This window comes from Hordeum vulgare, chromosome 2H (genome assembly GCF_904849725.1).
Source record: "Hordeum vulgare subsp. vulgare chromosome 2H, MorexV3_pseudomolecules_assembly, whole genome shotgun sequence".
Classification (NCBI taxonomy): Eukaryota; Viridiplantae; Streptophyta; class Magnoliopsida; order Poales; family Poaceae; genus Hordeum; species Hordeum vulgare.
Window position 1 is genome coordinate 602,718,642 of NC_058519.1, and position 13,958 is coordinate 602,732,599.

Below are 13,958 nucleotides of genomic sequence, written 5' to 3' on the forward strand. Positions count from 1 at the left end.
TTGAAAGGCTTTAGGTCCACACACTGAGCGCGTAGCAGTTCTCGGACATTCTCCCGCCTCATTGGCGAATGGAAGAACACCCCCCCTTGTTTGACGACTTGCTTCATGATCACTTGGGAAAGTTCACACTGTATGTGATAAAACTCAGCTCGGATTCGATGATCCGGTGTTGTTCCTATGCTTGTGGCCCAGTTGACAATCTCAGCATCGTCGGAATTAGCTGACATGCGAAGGCGTAGTCTATCCCTTCTATACTCGATCATGTGATGCATGAGGTTCAATCCATCAGCCTTACTAGCATTCGGTTGCTGGAAGCAGCACAAGACGGTCTTATGGCTGAAAGCCAGCGCTTGATTCCTTTACCTTTTCACCTGGATATATCCACCAGTAAGGTTGGCACTATCAAGAACATTCTTTATGTGCGTGTAATCCTTTTTCTCGATGTTCTTCGATGAGTCCAAGTACAGAGCATGGGAGTATTGTGGGTACAGACACATGAGCCCCCCCACTGCGCAAAATAGATACACCTCAAATTAGCCTCAATGCGTGCAAAGGAATGCTCAAAACTTACGAAAGGATATCTGAGAATGACTTACGTGGGATGATAAGGCAGGAGAATCGTTTCCTTGTCCTTATTAGCGATCATGAAATCGCTGATGTACTTGCTCGCATAGTCACGATGCTCTTTGCACACTGCCAAGAAGCTCTCGTGCATATAGTACGGGTCCGCGACGCAAATATATTCTATGTTCTCGCGCCTCATGATGTAGTTGAGATACAACACATACAGGCGGATGAAATGAAAATCTAGCTTGGTCATGTGGAACATGTCGTAGATGTAGTCAAATCGCAGGATGAACTTATCCATGGGCCATCTATCGATGTATGACATCGCACCCGGAACCTGAGTTGGGTAAAGCGGTATCCTGGTCTTTTCGTGCTGAGAAGTCTTCTATCTATGGCCAGCACATCATCATGAAGTCTCCTTAGATCATTGTTCTGTATGTTCTCTAGCGCTTTTTTAGGTGTTGTTGAGGGAGGTGCCACTAATGTGCGAAGGGAGGTGTTGTTGAGTTAGGTAACCACTTGAGAAAGAAGTGGTGTACCGGAGCAAGTTGTGTGGGTGTTTTCAAAAACGTATTACATTTAAGATGTGTTGACCGTCCCAATCTTACATGTGCGACCATGATACCCCTTTATGGGATGGGGCCTTGTTGATTACCTTGATCGATGCTAGCAGAGAGCCCGCATTACTAGTGGTGAGAGGGCTAGAGTTAGCCTCTCTATAGAGGCTCGTGCCTGATAGGGCGACCATTGACTGTTTTTACAAACACCGGGCACACCGTTGCGTGCCCTCATGCATGGTACGATATTGAGCGAGGCTCATATGATGTACATCATGAGGGATGGCACCAACGAATGGACTCTTTGTTTAGTGTCGCCAGGGGAAAGACATTGTTCGAGTGCTTACCCTGGGTATGTAATATACCGCAAGTCGTGGATGACACGGAAGTTCCTCGAGTAATGTGGGTACAACGCGCAACCTCTGTAGAGTGTAAAACTATTCGAATAGCCGTGTACTCAATCATAAACAGATGGTGATCCTGCTTAGACTATGTCCAGATATTTTCACAAAAATCTTGGTGTGCATGTGTGAGAAAGGTGATACTTGAGTTAAGTTAGTTGACTTAACATGATGATCGAACATAAGATGTTCAACCCCTCTTTATATTGATAGCTGCAACTATTCGTATGGATATATGCAACCTCATGATGCATGCCTTCACAAGATGTTGATCATGTCATTGCATAAAAAATAGCTTTCTGCAACTACCTACTTAGTGCTATATCATGCATTATTTTTACTTGTTCCATACATGGGATGCTTGTGAGTACATTCAAAGTACTCATTGTCTTGTCACTGGTTATTTTATTGATCACGCATGGAAGATCAGGATATAATGAAGAGTACCTTGATGACGTATGTGCAAGCTAGGACACTTCCTAGTTAGAACACATGTAGGGTTGAGGAAGCTGGCATGGGTTCACGTTATCGTCGAAGATTTCCGCTGCAAATATATGAAGACTTGGCCATAAAGGCCATACTTGAGTAAAACAGTACGTAATGAATGTAAGATCCTTGTTATTAAGTTTCCGTGTGTTCAGTGAGCATTGATCCGTGGGATCACTTTGCACGTACATTTGGTGGTTGTGACTTATGAGTCGGGGTCCACACAATCACCGATGCTACCGGTCGCCGCCGTTGTCTTAAACGGACATCACTCACGCTTTCGGCCACCCTCATCATCTTAGATGGACGTCACCGATGTTGTCGGTCGTCATCGCCGCTGACGGCCGTCCTCATCCTCCTACACGGACTTCATCGACGCTGCCGGCCGTCCTCATCCTCCTCCACGTCCATCTTCTCGGAGCCTCCTCAATCCAGTTCTTTGCCAAGCCCCTACACGTTCATTTCTTCTACACGTCCGACAAGCTGAGAACATCGCATCAACGTCATTTCTTCTGCACGTCTGACAAGCTGAGCACATCGCATCTGCAAGCCAACTTGAAAACACCTGTCCCAGCCGGTTATGGATGGACATTTTTTTTTCTTTCTGAAACTTGTTCTGAAGAGTTGGACTTGATAGTCGAGCATATCTTCAAATTCTGAAATATGCTGCCATAGTTAAGAGTTGAGGGGTGAGGAGCAAAGTTGAGAATTTGGAGGAGTGTAGTGTTGCCGAACATGTCCTAACATGATCGAGGTTCCACAACATTAGGGCATCTCCAACACTATAACTAACAAATCAGACACAGTATCTGTCCATAGATCGGTGAAGGGGCGAGTCCTTGAACAATAATGCAGGGACGGCCATCCAAAGTTATCCCCTAGATATCCCATCAAGTTTGGTCAAATTATTAAAATTAAAATGCCAAATCATAATAAAAAAAAGTGAAGTCTGAATAGTCTTTACCTCTTTCTTACTTGGTGTTAATGTCGACGGTCTTGGCGGAGTTGGCAATGAATATGTTTCACTTTGGTTGCCCACTCAACTAAAATCAGCAATGTGACTCCTCCTTCTGCTCTTGCTCCCCGGTGGCCCAATTCGTGTGTGTGTACGTGTTTGAGTGGGTGCACATTTCCGACTGAGTGGACTCCGAGTCATCCATCCGCTCGTCCTCGTCGCAGCCTCCGCCGCCGACTTCACCTCTATCGTGAATCATGTCAAACATCTGCATGTCCGCATTGTCATACGACGGCTTGACTGCTTAAGGTAACCGACGAACAGCGTGCAGGCATCGAATTGCTCCGCGTCCCATATCCGCGATGTAACAAGCTATGGCCATGTAGAGAAAAAAGCAGCGGTACCGCATTGACGTCGAAACAATAAGGCATGTGCCAGCGGCGGATGCGGGGATTACCTACCGAGCTCGTGGGCGGCATAGGAGTAGGGAGCATTGTATTACTATCATCTTATTTACACATAAGTTACCGGGGGTATATTTTAACAACTTTCTCACCTCGGATGGTCAAAAAGTGATATTTTATTTGAACTTGTGAGGAACCAAGTAGTGGATGAGTTGGCTAGTGTGTTAGGATCTTAATATTAAAGTCTTGAGTTCAATTCTCAGCTTTAGCATGATTTTTTAGGCTATAAAACTACAATGGAAACTACTAGCATCAATATTAGTTTTCAACATCTTTTCTCCCCAGAATTATCAAGCCTGGGATGTGTGAGTTATCAAGCTATTCGTACAAAAAATAACCGAGGGTATCTCATTAACGTGCCTCCCTCCACCCGGTCATCAAATTTGCCAAGACCTATGCACATAAGTGATTAGGTCAGCGATGTGTGAGTTATTGTGATATTTACATAAAAGTTATCACGGGTACATTTCATCACCTCTATTTGCCAAAGTTACCAGGACCGGGTTTCATATGTTTTCAGGTCTCCGATGTATGAGTTATCATGCTATTTATACCAAAATTACCGGGGGATATTTCATCAACACCCAACCCTACGTCAAAGTTATCGGGACTGAGTTATATAAGTTAACATGTGTGTGATATGCGAGTTATTCTGATATTCACACAAAAATGATCGGGGAGTATCCCCTGATCGGCAAAATTACCACAGTGTCATCAGCTCTAGATGAGTTGATAAAATAGTCTACTTAAGTGTGTAAAAGATTGGACATTGCATTACTTTTTATGCAAACGTAGAAGAGAAGACAAGTTAATAAGGTATTGTTGTTTTTCTTTTTCAGTCATTTAAAAAGGTATAAAAGTAGCCTAATCCAGTTGAAATAATATGTCATAGTCTTAGCTCAGCTCATAGCCTACCGTGGCTGCAACCAACCAAGAGGACCCGTGTCTGATTCTTAGGAGCATCACTTTTTTTATTTTTCACGCATGAAAACGGAAAGCCGCACGGAAGAAGCGGATCGAACGATCATCGGACCGTATGGATCTGTCATTAATGTTCGATCGACTCGACATTAGCTTTCTCGTATTTGAAAACATATGAATGACAAGACTGTGCCATCTCTCTCAAAGCTGGTGGATGCTTCCCAGACTCGGCCTCCGGCCTCGAAAAATATTAGTATAAAGGTGACTTGCCATGCCATAAAAATCTAGGATTTTTTCAACTTGTGTTTTGATAAACACTTAAGTATACACTAAAGCAAAAAAGTTGAAAGGCAAAAGACAAAGAATTGAGCTTTATATATATAATAAACTCCTAAAAATACAAGAACAAGTCGAAATTAGCGTGGGTGGCAATAATTGATGGAGGGAAAGTTTCACCGTGATGGTTGGGTTCCAGCCACATCGTTTTTCGCTTGTAGGCAGCCCGTGTGAATATATGCAGCATCTGTCGCAATAATTTTGGGCAGTTCCAAAAAGATTACTACATGGTCACCAGTAAAAAGGAAAAGATTACTACATGGAGACAGGGCTTGAGATGTGTTTTTTTTTTTTGTGTGTGTGTGTGTGTCTAAATTGTCTTTAGACGACAATTTCCTGGGACCGACGGCTGCTCGTGGCGTCCATTGAAGATGCTAGTATATGAAGAGCCAAAACCGTTTTGCGTGCGCCAAACCGTGCAACGAAGCTGGTTTTGCTCCATGACGCAGTTCGGTCGGCGTAACAATACACGGCACTCACGGTTCGCGCAGCAGCACTCCAGCGCCCCCTGGAGCGCACACGTCGTCCACCGCAGCGGATCACGGAACCGCTCCAGCCGCCAGCTTTTCGGGGCGGCCGCTCGCCGCTCCCGCGGTGGGTGGCGGGTGCCGCGTTGCGTCACGTCCCCGCACCCCCGCACACCGCACAACGCACACCGCACGCAGTCGCACGTCCCACCGCGGCAGGTTTTCACACCGTGCGTCCGTGTCGCGCTCCCCGCGCCCGCCGCTGCGGCGTCCACATGTCAGCGTGCCCGGCCATGTGGGGGCCCCGGGCTTCCCCGTTTTCACACGCGTGTGCTCCCGGCCGCCGCTCGGCCAGTGGACGGACGGACGGATGGGATGGGATGGGATATCGGCGCTTTTGTTTCGCCAATTTTAATAGCGGGGGCGTGGACCGGCGGCCGGCGGGGCCCGCCCGTGGCGTCGCCGTCTCCCCGTTGGCGACGGCTTTTTCTCCCGCTCCGGCGCGCTGTGCGGTCGCTCGCGGACCCGATTCGCTTTTTGTCTGACCGCGCCCGTGCGCCGACAGGTCCCTTTTACACCACCGCAACCGCAACCGCAACCGACCGACGACGGGTGGTTGGGCGCCGTGACCGACCGTCCGAATCGGCTCCACGTACTTGTAAATGAAGGCCACGTACTAGAACAAAGCGTTGGATTTCGATGGCGCGCTAAAAATCAACCGCTCTGGAGTCGGGTCGGCCTCCTGCAGAGGTTCAACAGTTTGAATATGGACGGACTGGACTGGACTCTCCCTCCCCCATCTCCCTGGTCGCTGCCGGTGATTTGACGCCACTATCCGATCCCAACAGCGCAACCTAGGAAGTGATCGATCATTCTAATCAATCTTATTTAAACACAGGTACTAGCGCCGGATTATTTTATCCGCGAGCGACTGGAGCGAGCAGGAGGCTGCCGGGAAGCCACCGGGGCAGGCGTCACGTTGCCCACGACGGACGGGGCCGCCGGGCCCACGCGTGCGCGGCGCCCTGCAGGCTGCAGCCCGGCCTCCGCGTGATGGTCGGTCGCGCGCGGCAGGTAACGAACACGGCTGCTTTCCGTCTACACGCTCCCACCACGCGGCCACGCCCGGCGACCGGCCTCTGGAGCGTGGGAGAAGCGAGTTCAGAGAGCGACGACTTTGAAACGTGCACACGATCTGGGTCAAAGAGACCCGGACACGATTTACACTACACCCCGAGCTGCACGCGCGCGCGCGGGGCTGATTGCCCTCGAATAGTTTCATCACCATACAGTAAAAAACGAGGGCAGCAGACAGAATATGAGCCGGGACAAGAGAGGCCCGCGCTGGGTCCGTCTAGCTCCAATGCCCATCCTGCTCCTCGCCGTCGTCTCCTCCGGCGGCTGGATCTTCCTCTCCCTCTGCTGAATCGAATGTGTCCTGCGAGGCATGGGACGTGGAACCGTGTCAGCCCGGATTCGCAAAAAAAAAAAAAAAAAAAAAAAGAGTTAAACAGTCGGCTTTTTTTCTTTTCTTTTCTTTTCTTACGACGGGAACAGCGCGTGACGAGGCCGTCCTGCGCATGTTTTGCTCCAACGACATAAACTTCTTCTCCCAAGTTTCATTCAGTCCTTGTAGAGCCCGATTAATCATCTGCTGCACCTGCTCCTGCGTGAATATTGGCTGTTGTCCCTGTTTGTTCAAGCAATCTGGGGAGGACTTTGACGATGGATCAGTCTGGTCCTTCTTGCTGGCTACAGGAGTAGCATAGTACCTCTCACGCTTCGAGCTCCCCACCTGCTCCTGCACAGGATATCTGGCCTCCTCAGCATGCCGGGATGTGGTATCCTGAAAAGTAGAACAAAACAGAATCATCAATACATTCTGAAAATGATAGCACCCAGAAATTGCATTCCTTGTTATTAACTTCTTACCCGCATTGCTATGGTTTGTGAGCCTGCAGCTGCAGAGGGGTGGCCTCCTGCACTCCGATTCTTTCTTTTTTGGTAAGAAACCTTCTTAAATTCATCTCGGGCCCAATGGTCACACAACATTTCCCACCATGCTGGTTGCATCCAATCAGGGGCAAACGGTTTCCAATTCAGTGGATCGTCATTCTCCACAACGGATCCTTCTCCCTGTCGTTCCTCTAAATCTTCTTTATCATCTCCCTTTTCTAATTCTCCATTGGCCCTACCAACCGCCCAAGATCCTTCGAGCTTCTTTTTCTTTGCTGCCAACTCCTCTCTAACCCTTTGTTTCTCATAGCAAAACAGGTTAACTAACTGTTTAACTGCTTTGCGCTCAAAGATCTTCTGGCACTCCTCTTCGTGGCCAGGGGCCCACTTGTAGCGTTTCTGCAGTATCCAAATGACAGGCAATCATCACTTGCAAATCTTACAGTGAGCAAAACATAGTTTGAGATGTCCCGATTAGTTACTCACAAGGAATTCATCCAGCACGGTAGCCCTTACATCTGGAGGGCATTGGTGCCAATAGTGAACCACAACCTCACGGGATCTTCCCTCTTCATCCACTGAAATACAGGTCCCAGGATAGTTCTGCTTGATAAGAAGGGAGATGGTAGTTGCTACCTTCTTAGGAAACGGCGGGTCGACACTCCAGTTGCTGGTTACAAATTAAATTGACACATGAAGATCAGAATGCATCAATTCACCGACCATCGATAAACATAAAGGCAGGGGGGATACTTACTCTGTACCATTGGGCGTCAACACAGGCCTATCAGCTTCTTTGCGTGGTTCCACTAGCACTGAAGGGGGACGCCCCTTGCGCTTTTTTGATGACTTGCTAAGAGACCCTGATAGCATATCATCACACCGTGCATCCTGAAATTGCTCGATATCAGACAATCACGAAGATTTCCATGAAAAGGTGAAACTCTTAGTTTCTCGGAAAAAATAAACCTCGTGCAAAAGTTACATCCTTGGGTCTTTCTATCATAACTAGAACCTTTGGCGTGCCTTGCCATGCATCTTAAGAAGATACGCAAGGATTAAGACATACCACACCAAAGAAGAAAACACGATGCATCCACAAGTAAAACATCCATACCCATGACCAATAGACCATTGAGGAAAGAAATATACTCTTGGGGCAGCTTCATACCACCACCAACAACGTTAATCCCTACAATAAAAGCACATACAGTCCAACACAGAAACCAAGAGGGAAGACGATGGCCGATAATGCATCCTACAACAGGCGACAAATAAGGCGGATGCCAAACAATCCCTGTCGCTACAGACCATGGAAATGGAGGTAAACTGAAAACACGCCTTATAATGGACACTTAACAGTCCTTAACAATAACAGACGGTCCCAGAAGGACATGCAGGGCACCATTTTGGGCGGCCTTACAGCTTGGGGGAGATTCCATTGACAATACATGGCTTTCCATTTGTAATGCAATTAATCTAGCATGAAATGTTAACACTAAATCAAAGGAAAGCTAACTACAGATGAAACTCATGTCAACACTTCGTAACTGACAAAAAAGTTTTCAAGCTAACATCACAAGTTCGCAAATCTGCATCGGAAGTTGTTCAGATGTATCAACTTCAAATGGTAGCAATGCAAAACCATCCTACCAAGCCATTTGCAAGAAGTAGAACACATCTGAACGGTTATGCATTGCTGTCAGACGAACACTCCGCCACTTAACACTTCTGACCATTCGTTGAAAACAAAGTTCAGTGAAGAAGGGGTGAGGATACGGACCTGGGAATATATAACTGTTCGTGGTTGGTTCTGTGGTGTTGTCGGACTGCTGCACTCAAGTGGTAGCTCTGCAAGAGTGGGAGGCGCAGGTTAGTGATACACAGGTCTCAATAGAGATAACCAAATAGGTTGCAGAGAGGGACATACTTTCACGTGAAGAAAGCGAGGAAATGGTGGGCAAAGTAGTGGAAGCTGGAACAGGCAACAAGGCAGCAAGGCGGCTGCATGAAGCAGCCAGGTTCAACAGCCTGCCATGCTCTGCAAAATTCTTGCTGTGAGGCTTGAGTGCCACCTGCTCCGAGTGGTTCTTGCCACTACAAGCTGCTTCTGCCACTTGTCCATCCATATACTGATTCTGATCATCAGATGGATTCGAATGCACTTCCTCATCACTTCCATCAAGCTGGTCAATCCCATTAGAGCTTTTTTGAGGAATCTCATGCTCATGCAATGAACTAGAACCAAGATTAGGAAGCGTCCACCTAGTCTCTGGAGAGTAGGTTTGATCAGCTATGCTACTCTCAGTCTGTGGAGCTTCTGAATGATTTTGATGGGGGGAAGCATCTAACATCTGGATAGGCTCAACATCGATAAGGTCTGGTGAAGCATCTAACTTCTGGATAGGCTCAACATCAATAAGGTCTGGTGAAGCATCTAACTTCTGGATAGGCTCAACGTCAATAAGGTCTGGTGAAGCATCTAACTTCTGGATAGGCCCAACGTCAATAAGGTCTGGTGATGATCCCTTTGACAGGCGTTTACTGCGCCTAAGATGAGGACACTCATTTGAAGAATTCATCAAATTCTTGTTTTTTCTCTTACGATTTCCTTTAGTATTTTCGGTGCTCTTTATATTTTTGTCTGATGGCTTGCAGACATAGTCCACCTTTTCCTGCCCCATGTGGACTCCGTCACTAGGATTTTCACCTTCCTGCTGCTCATGGTCAACTTGATGATGAGAACGTGCCTGCTCATGCTCGATGGTACTAGGGACAGACACATGTCCAGTTCTCTGCTTGCCGTGCATTAACACTCTGTCCGCCTGGTTTATATGAACCGAAGACTCTGTGGGCATTACTTGTGCCTGTGATGCGTGGACATTTATCAAATTATTGTTTTTCCTCTTATGATTTCCTTCAGTATTTTCGCCTCTCTTCCTATTTTCGCTTGATGGCTTGCAAGCAGAGTCCACCGTTTCCTGCTCCATGTGGACTGTGTCAATGGGATTTTCACCTGCCTGCTGCTCATGGACAACTTGATGCCGAGAATGTATCTGCCCATGCTCGATAGCACTAGGGACATCCACATGTTCAGTTATCTGCTTGCTGTGAATTGGAATTGGGTCATCAGGAAACCTTCCTACTGCCTGGTTTGTATGAACTGCAGACTCTGTGGGCATTACTTGAGCCTGTGATGCATGGACAACCTGGTTAGGCTGCTCTTTTTGGACATTTCCTTCTTGCCACGATTTTGGACCAAATACAAATCTATATGTTCTCTTGTCAGACCTGGCAATATTTCCTTGGACAGGTTCAGTATGTGACTCCTCCCTATGGGCTGAAGCATTAGGAAGCTCATTTTGCAGTGTCCTTGCTGCATCAGTTTGTGTCCTCTTGCCAGGCCTGGCAATAGTTCCTTGGACAGGTTCAGTATGTGACTCATCCCTACGGATTGAAGGATTAGGAGGCTCAGTTTGTAGCGTCCTTGCTGCATCAATCTGTGTTCTTGGCTCAGCTCTAAATGAATTGAAGGACTCCTCTCCAAAATAATGCTTGTATTGTTGTCCATGTTTAGGAGGCTCAGTTTGTAGCGTCCTTGCTGCATCAATCTGTGTTCTTGGCTCAGCTCTAAATGAATTGAAGGACTCCTCTCCAAAATAATGCTTGTATTGTTGTCCATGTGTCTGCTCTGAATGAATGGGCTTTTGAACCATTCCTGCACGAGTTGATTGACTCGAAGGCTGCTGCACCTGCTGCACAATATCGGTCAACAAAGAGAAGAAAATTGAACAATATATACAGTGCATGATATACTCACTCTGCTAAATAAAGTATCACAATGGTAACTGTGGACAATTCTTTGTCAGCTTTAACCAACATCTAAACAAAAATTGGATTAATCACATGAGAACTGTATAAGTTTGTCATGGATACATATTCATAACGGGTACAAATTCCAGTGAAGCATCCAATGGCGATAGCGAGTGGAGCGGAGAAACAATTTTCTGTTCATAATCTTGATATTTTGTAGCCTTTGCCAATATAAGCTAATAAAATCAATGGTTCAATTTGCACACACAAATAAATTAAATTCAAATGGGCAAAAAGAACACTTTTTCCATGATCAGCGGCAGTAACATTATGAGTCACTCTGCCCAGTCTACAAGTTGGTACTTGGCACCGGAATAGGGACCTCGGCATAACTCGTTTGAATGGGGCAAACAGAACCCTAGCAACATGCTGTCGCCGGCAGTGAACAACGACCAAGAAAACTCTTCTCCTTGACCTGGTCCTCATCAGCCACCCCTGTCACAAAGATGCATGGTTGCTGGTCCTCTGAACTGAGTCTGGTTTGCTAGTTACTTTGATTGGCATTTCCCCCTCAGTGTTTTTGGTCCAATGGCAGTATAAGTTGTTGTGTCACACTAGTAGCTTCTCTGCGACACAGGCCATGCTCTGATTTGGGTAGTTGTGTACATCATGGGAGATGCTTCTGATTTCAGGTTCGTCTCCCCTCTCTGCCTTCATATTCTTCTATTGTAATAGTGTGGCCTTTGTTAGTTGGCGAGTCGGCTCGCCAGTTTGCCAGAGACTTGACGGGACCATACGGCTCATAAATATTGGTTCTGGGAATGAAGAACAGAAAGAAATATCCCATCCAATGAGGTTGTCTAAAATTTTCAAAGCATCTAAAGCCCACATTCCATAGCCACACCGATCTCAGTAAATAAAGTTGTTTGTGACTCACAATAACTTATCAATTAGCACAAATCTTGAGCTATCAGCACTTCCTGCACTTGTATCCCTTTCTTTACCTCTTTCTTTGATTCATTTTCACCAAACTTGTAATTGTTGACAGGAGTATAGTTCTTGTTCTAAAAGGCCCACCAATCCAAAACTCTGTGGGTAGGCTTTAACCTTGTCTGTTTCTAGCCAACAAGAGAAAAATGCAGACTGCTACAACAAAATCGGGGAGACGGGGACCTAACGTTGGCCACAGCTTACTGAACCAAGCTATTGAAAAGTAAAGTATAACATCCTAGCCGTAAATTCCTGACCTGATTTAACCTCGCTGACTAGAATTATTAGACAAGTCAAGAATGTTCAATAACTAAATAGCGACGGCACAGGCATTACACATTCTGGTAACAATGCTTCTAGTAGCCTATTCAAGCTCATATAGCCAGAAATGTTGGCATCGCCGCAACAACCGCTGTCCGCTGGCACAAAGCTAAGCAACAATGCATGCCAATGAAATCCCTTGGAGCGAACAACTGTGAGCGGTACCTCGGAGGCATTCATTGGCCGGGGGGAGGGGATTGGGACGGCTGTGGGCGACACCACGACCGGAACTGCGGCCAGGGGGAATGACGCGAGCTCGACGCCGCAGAGCGGGCAGGCGAATCGCCCGAGGCCGTGCGGCACGCAAAGCACGGATCCGCATCCACCGCATGTGACTCGAGCGGGCGCGGCGGGCGGGGCGGGCGGGACGGGTGCGGCGTAGGGGGCGCCTCGCCCGGGGAGCGGGAGCGCGCGGCGAGGGCGGGGCGGCATGAGCTCCGGCGGGAGCGACTGGGCCATGCCGCAGTCCGGGCAGGCGAACTCCGTGAGGCCATGATCCACCTCCAGTGTCTCGCCGCACCCCGCGCATCCCACCTCGAGGATCCCCGGCGGCGCCGCCATGGGTGGACACGGCGGCTGATAGGGTTTTGCTTTTCCCCTGTGAGCGCCAGTGCTCTGTTATGTGTGGGCTGATTATGCCGACAGCTGCTTACGCGAGACAGTTTTCTGACTACTCTCCCGTCCAGTTATTTGTCTCTTGTCATGGAATGGCGGCATAGGAGCATTTCTAGACAGACGGGAGAATATCATATCAAAACCAACATTCAACAGAAACCCGGTGAAAATCACACAAAAAATATGTTTAAAACTTTTGAAAAAAATCTGAAAATAATATGGGATATTAACAGGATGATGTCTTATTGCCACGCAAAATTTTAAATTGAAACACATTATGAGATGTGACCTACAAAAAAGAGAAAATCAACTTTGAATAGTGTCAAATAATAATGTCACTATTCAGGGCTGAAATTTGTCTTTTTCGTAGCTCACGTCTCGTAATGTGTTTTGACTTGAAACTTTGTGTGACAATAAAACATCATCCTCTTAACATCTCATATTTTTTCAGATTTTTTTGAAACATAAAATATGGTTTCCATGAAGTTTTCATTGAATATTGGTTTCCGTATGATATTCTCCCTTTCTAGACACCACGTGTAAAAAAAATATATCTCTATCTCTTACCATCTAATTTTTTAATAATAAAGCAAATAGTGTTTCTGGTCGTACGTCATGAAAATTACCCTCGAAATTGTCAATATTTACCCACCATGCCACCAATATATGGATAAAAACTATTTAGAGTAGAGATTGAGAGAGAGTTGGAATTGATATATGAATGAACGATATCTCTTTATTGATGACAGACAAGGCTATATATACAAAGTGAGGGGACGCGTTGAACGGCAACACGCGACCTTTACAAAGGACACCAAAAAGACGGTAACCAATGACGATTACTTATCTAAGGCAGTTGCTAAGCATGAATTATTAGGATTATAATTAATCCCTAATAGTCCCCCTAATCTATACTTGTCTTCGGTTATATGCACCATCTTGATAAAGACTCCTTTAGTATGTTTGCCTTGAGATTGTTCATCATCTTCATATTGAGAATTACTCCTCCAAAAACCCTGTGGGGAAAATATGAGGAAAATAGTGTAGATACGTAGTTGAAACTCATTTAAACCCAATGGGGAAAATAAGGAGAAAATGATGCAAAGTAT

General features: G+C 46.5%; 1 protein-coding gene across 1 annotated transcript; it reads right to left on the minus strand.

Moving 5' to 3' along the window:
• Window positions 1–6,314: 6,314 nt before the first annotated feature.
• Window positions 6,315–12,795, minus strand: LOC123428719. Its single transcript, XM_045112893.1, has 8 exons — window positions 12,400–12,795; window positions 9,041–10,865; window positions 8,894–8,961; window positions 7,868–8,001; window positions 7,597–7,780; window positions 7,087–7,509; window positions 6,701–7,000; window positions 6,315–6,592 (listed from the first exon to the last, which is right to left on the minus strand). Exons 1-8 carry the CDS (start codon window positions 12,793–12,795, stop codon window positions 6,509–6,511), a joined length of 3,414 nt encoding a protein of 1,137 aa, XP_044968828.1. The 3' UTR covers window positions 6,315–6,508.
• Between the last annotated feature and the right edge of the window lie 1,163 nt (window positions 12,796–13,958).

Coding starts and splice junctions, on each gene's coding strand:
- LOC123428719 (XM_045112893.1), bottom strand. CDS start 12,795: ATGGCGGCGCCGCCGGGGATCCTCGAGGTGGGATGCGCGGGGTGCGGC. Junction 8,962..9,040: donor CTCGCTTTCTTCACGTGAAA/GTATGTCCCTCT, acceptor CCACTCTTGCAG/AGCTACCACTTGAGTGCAGC. Junction 7,001..7,086: donor CACAAACCATAGCAATGCGG/GTAAGAAGTTAA, acceptor TCTACTTTTCAG/GATACCACATCCCGGCATGC.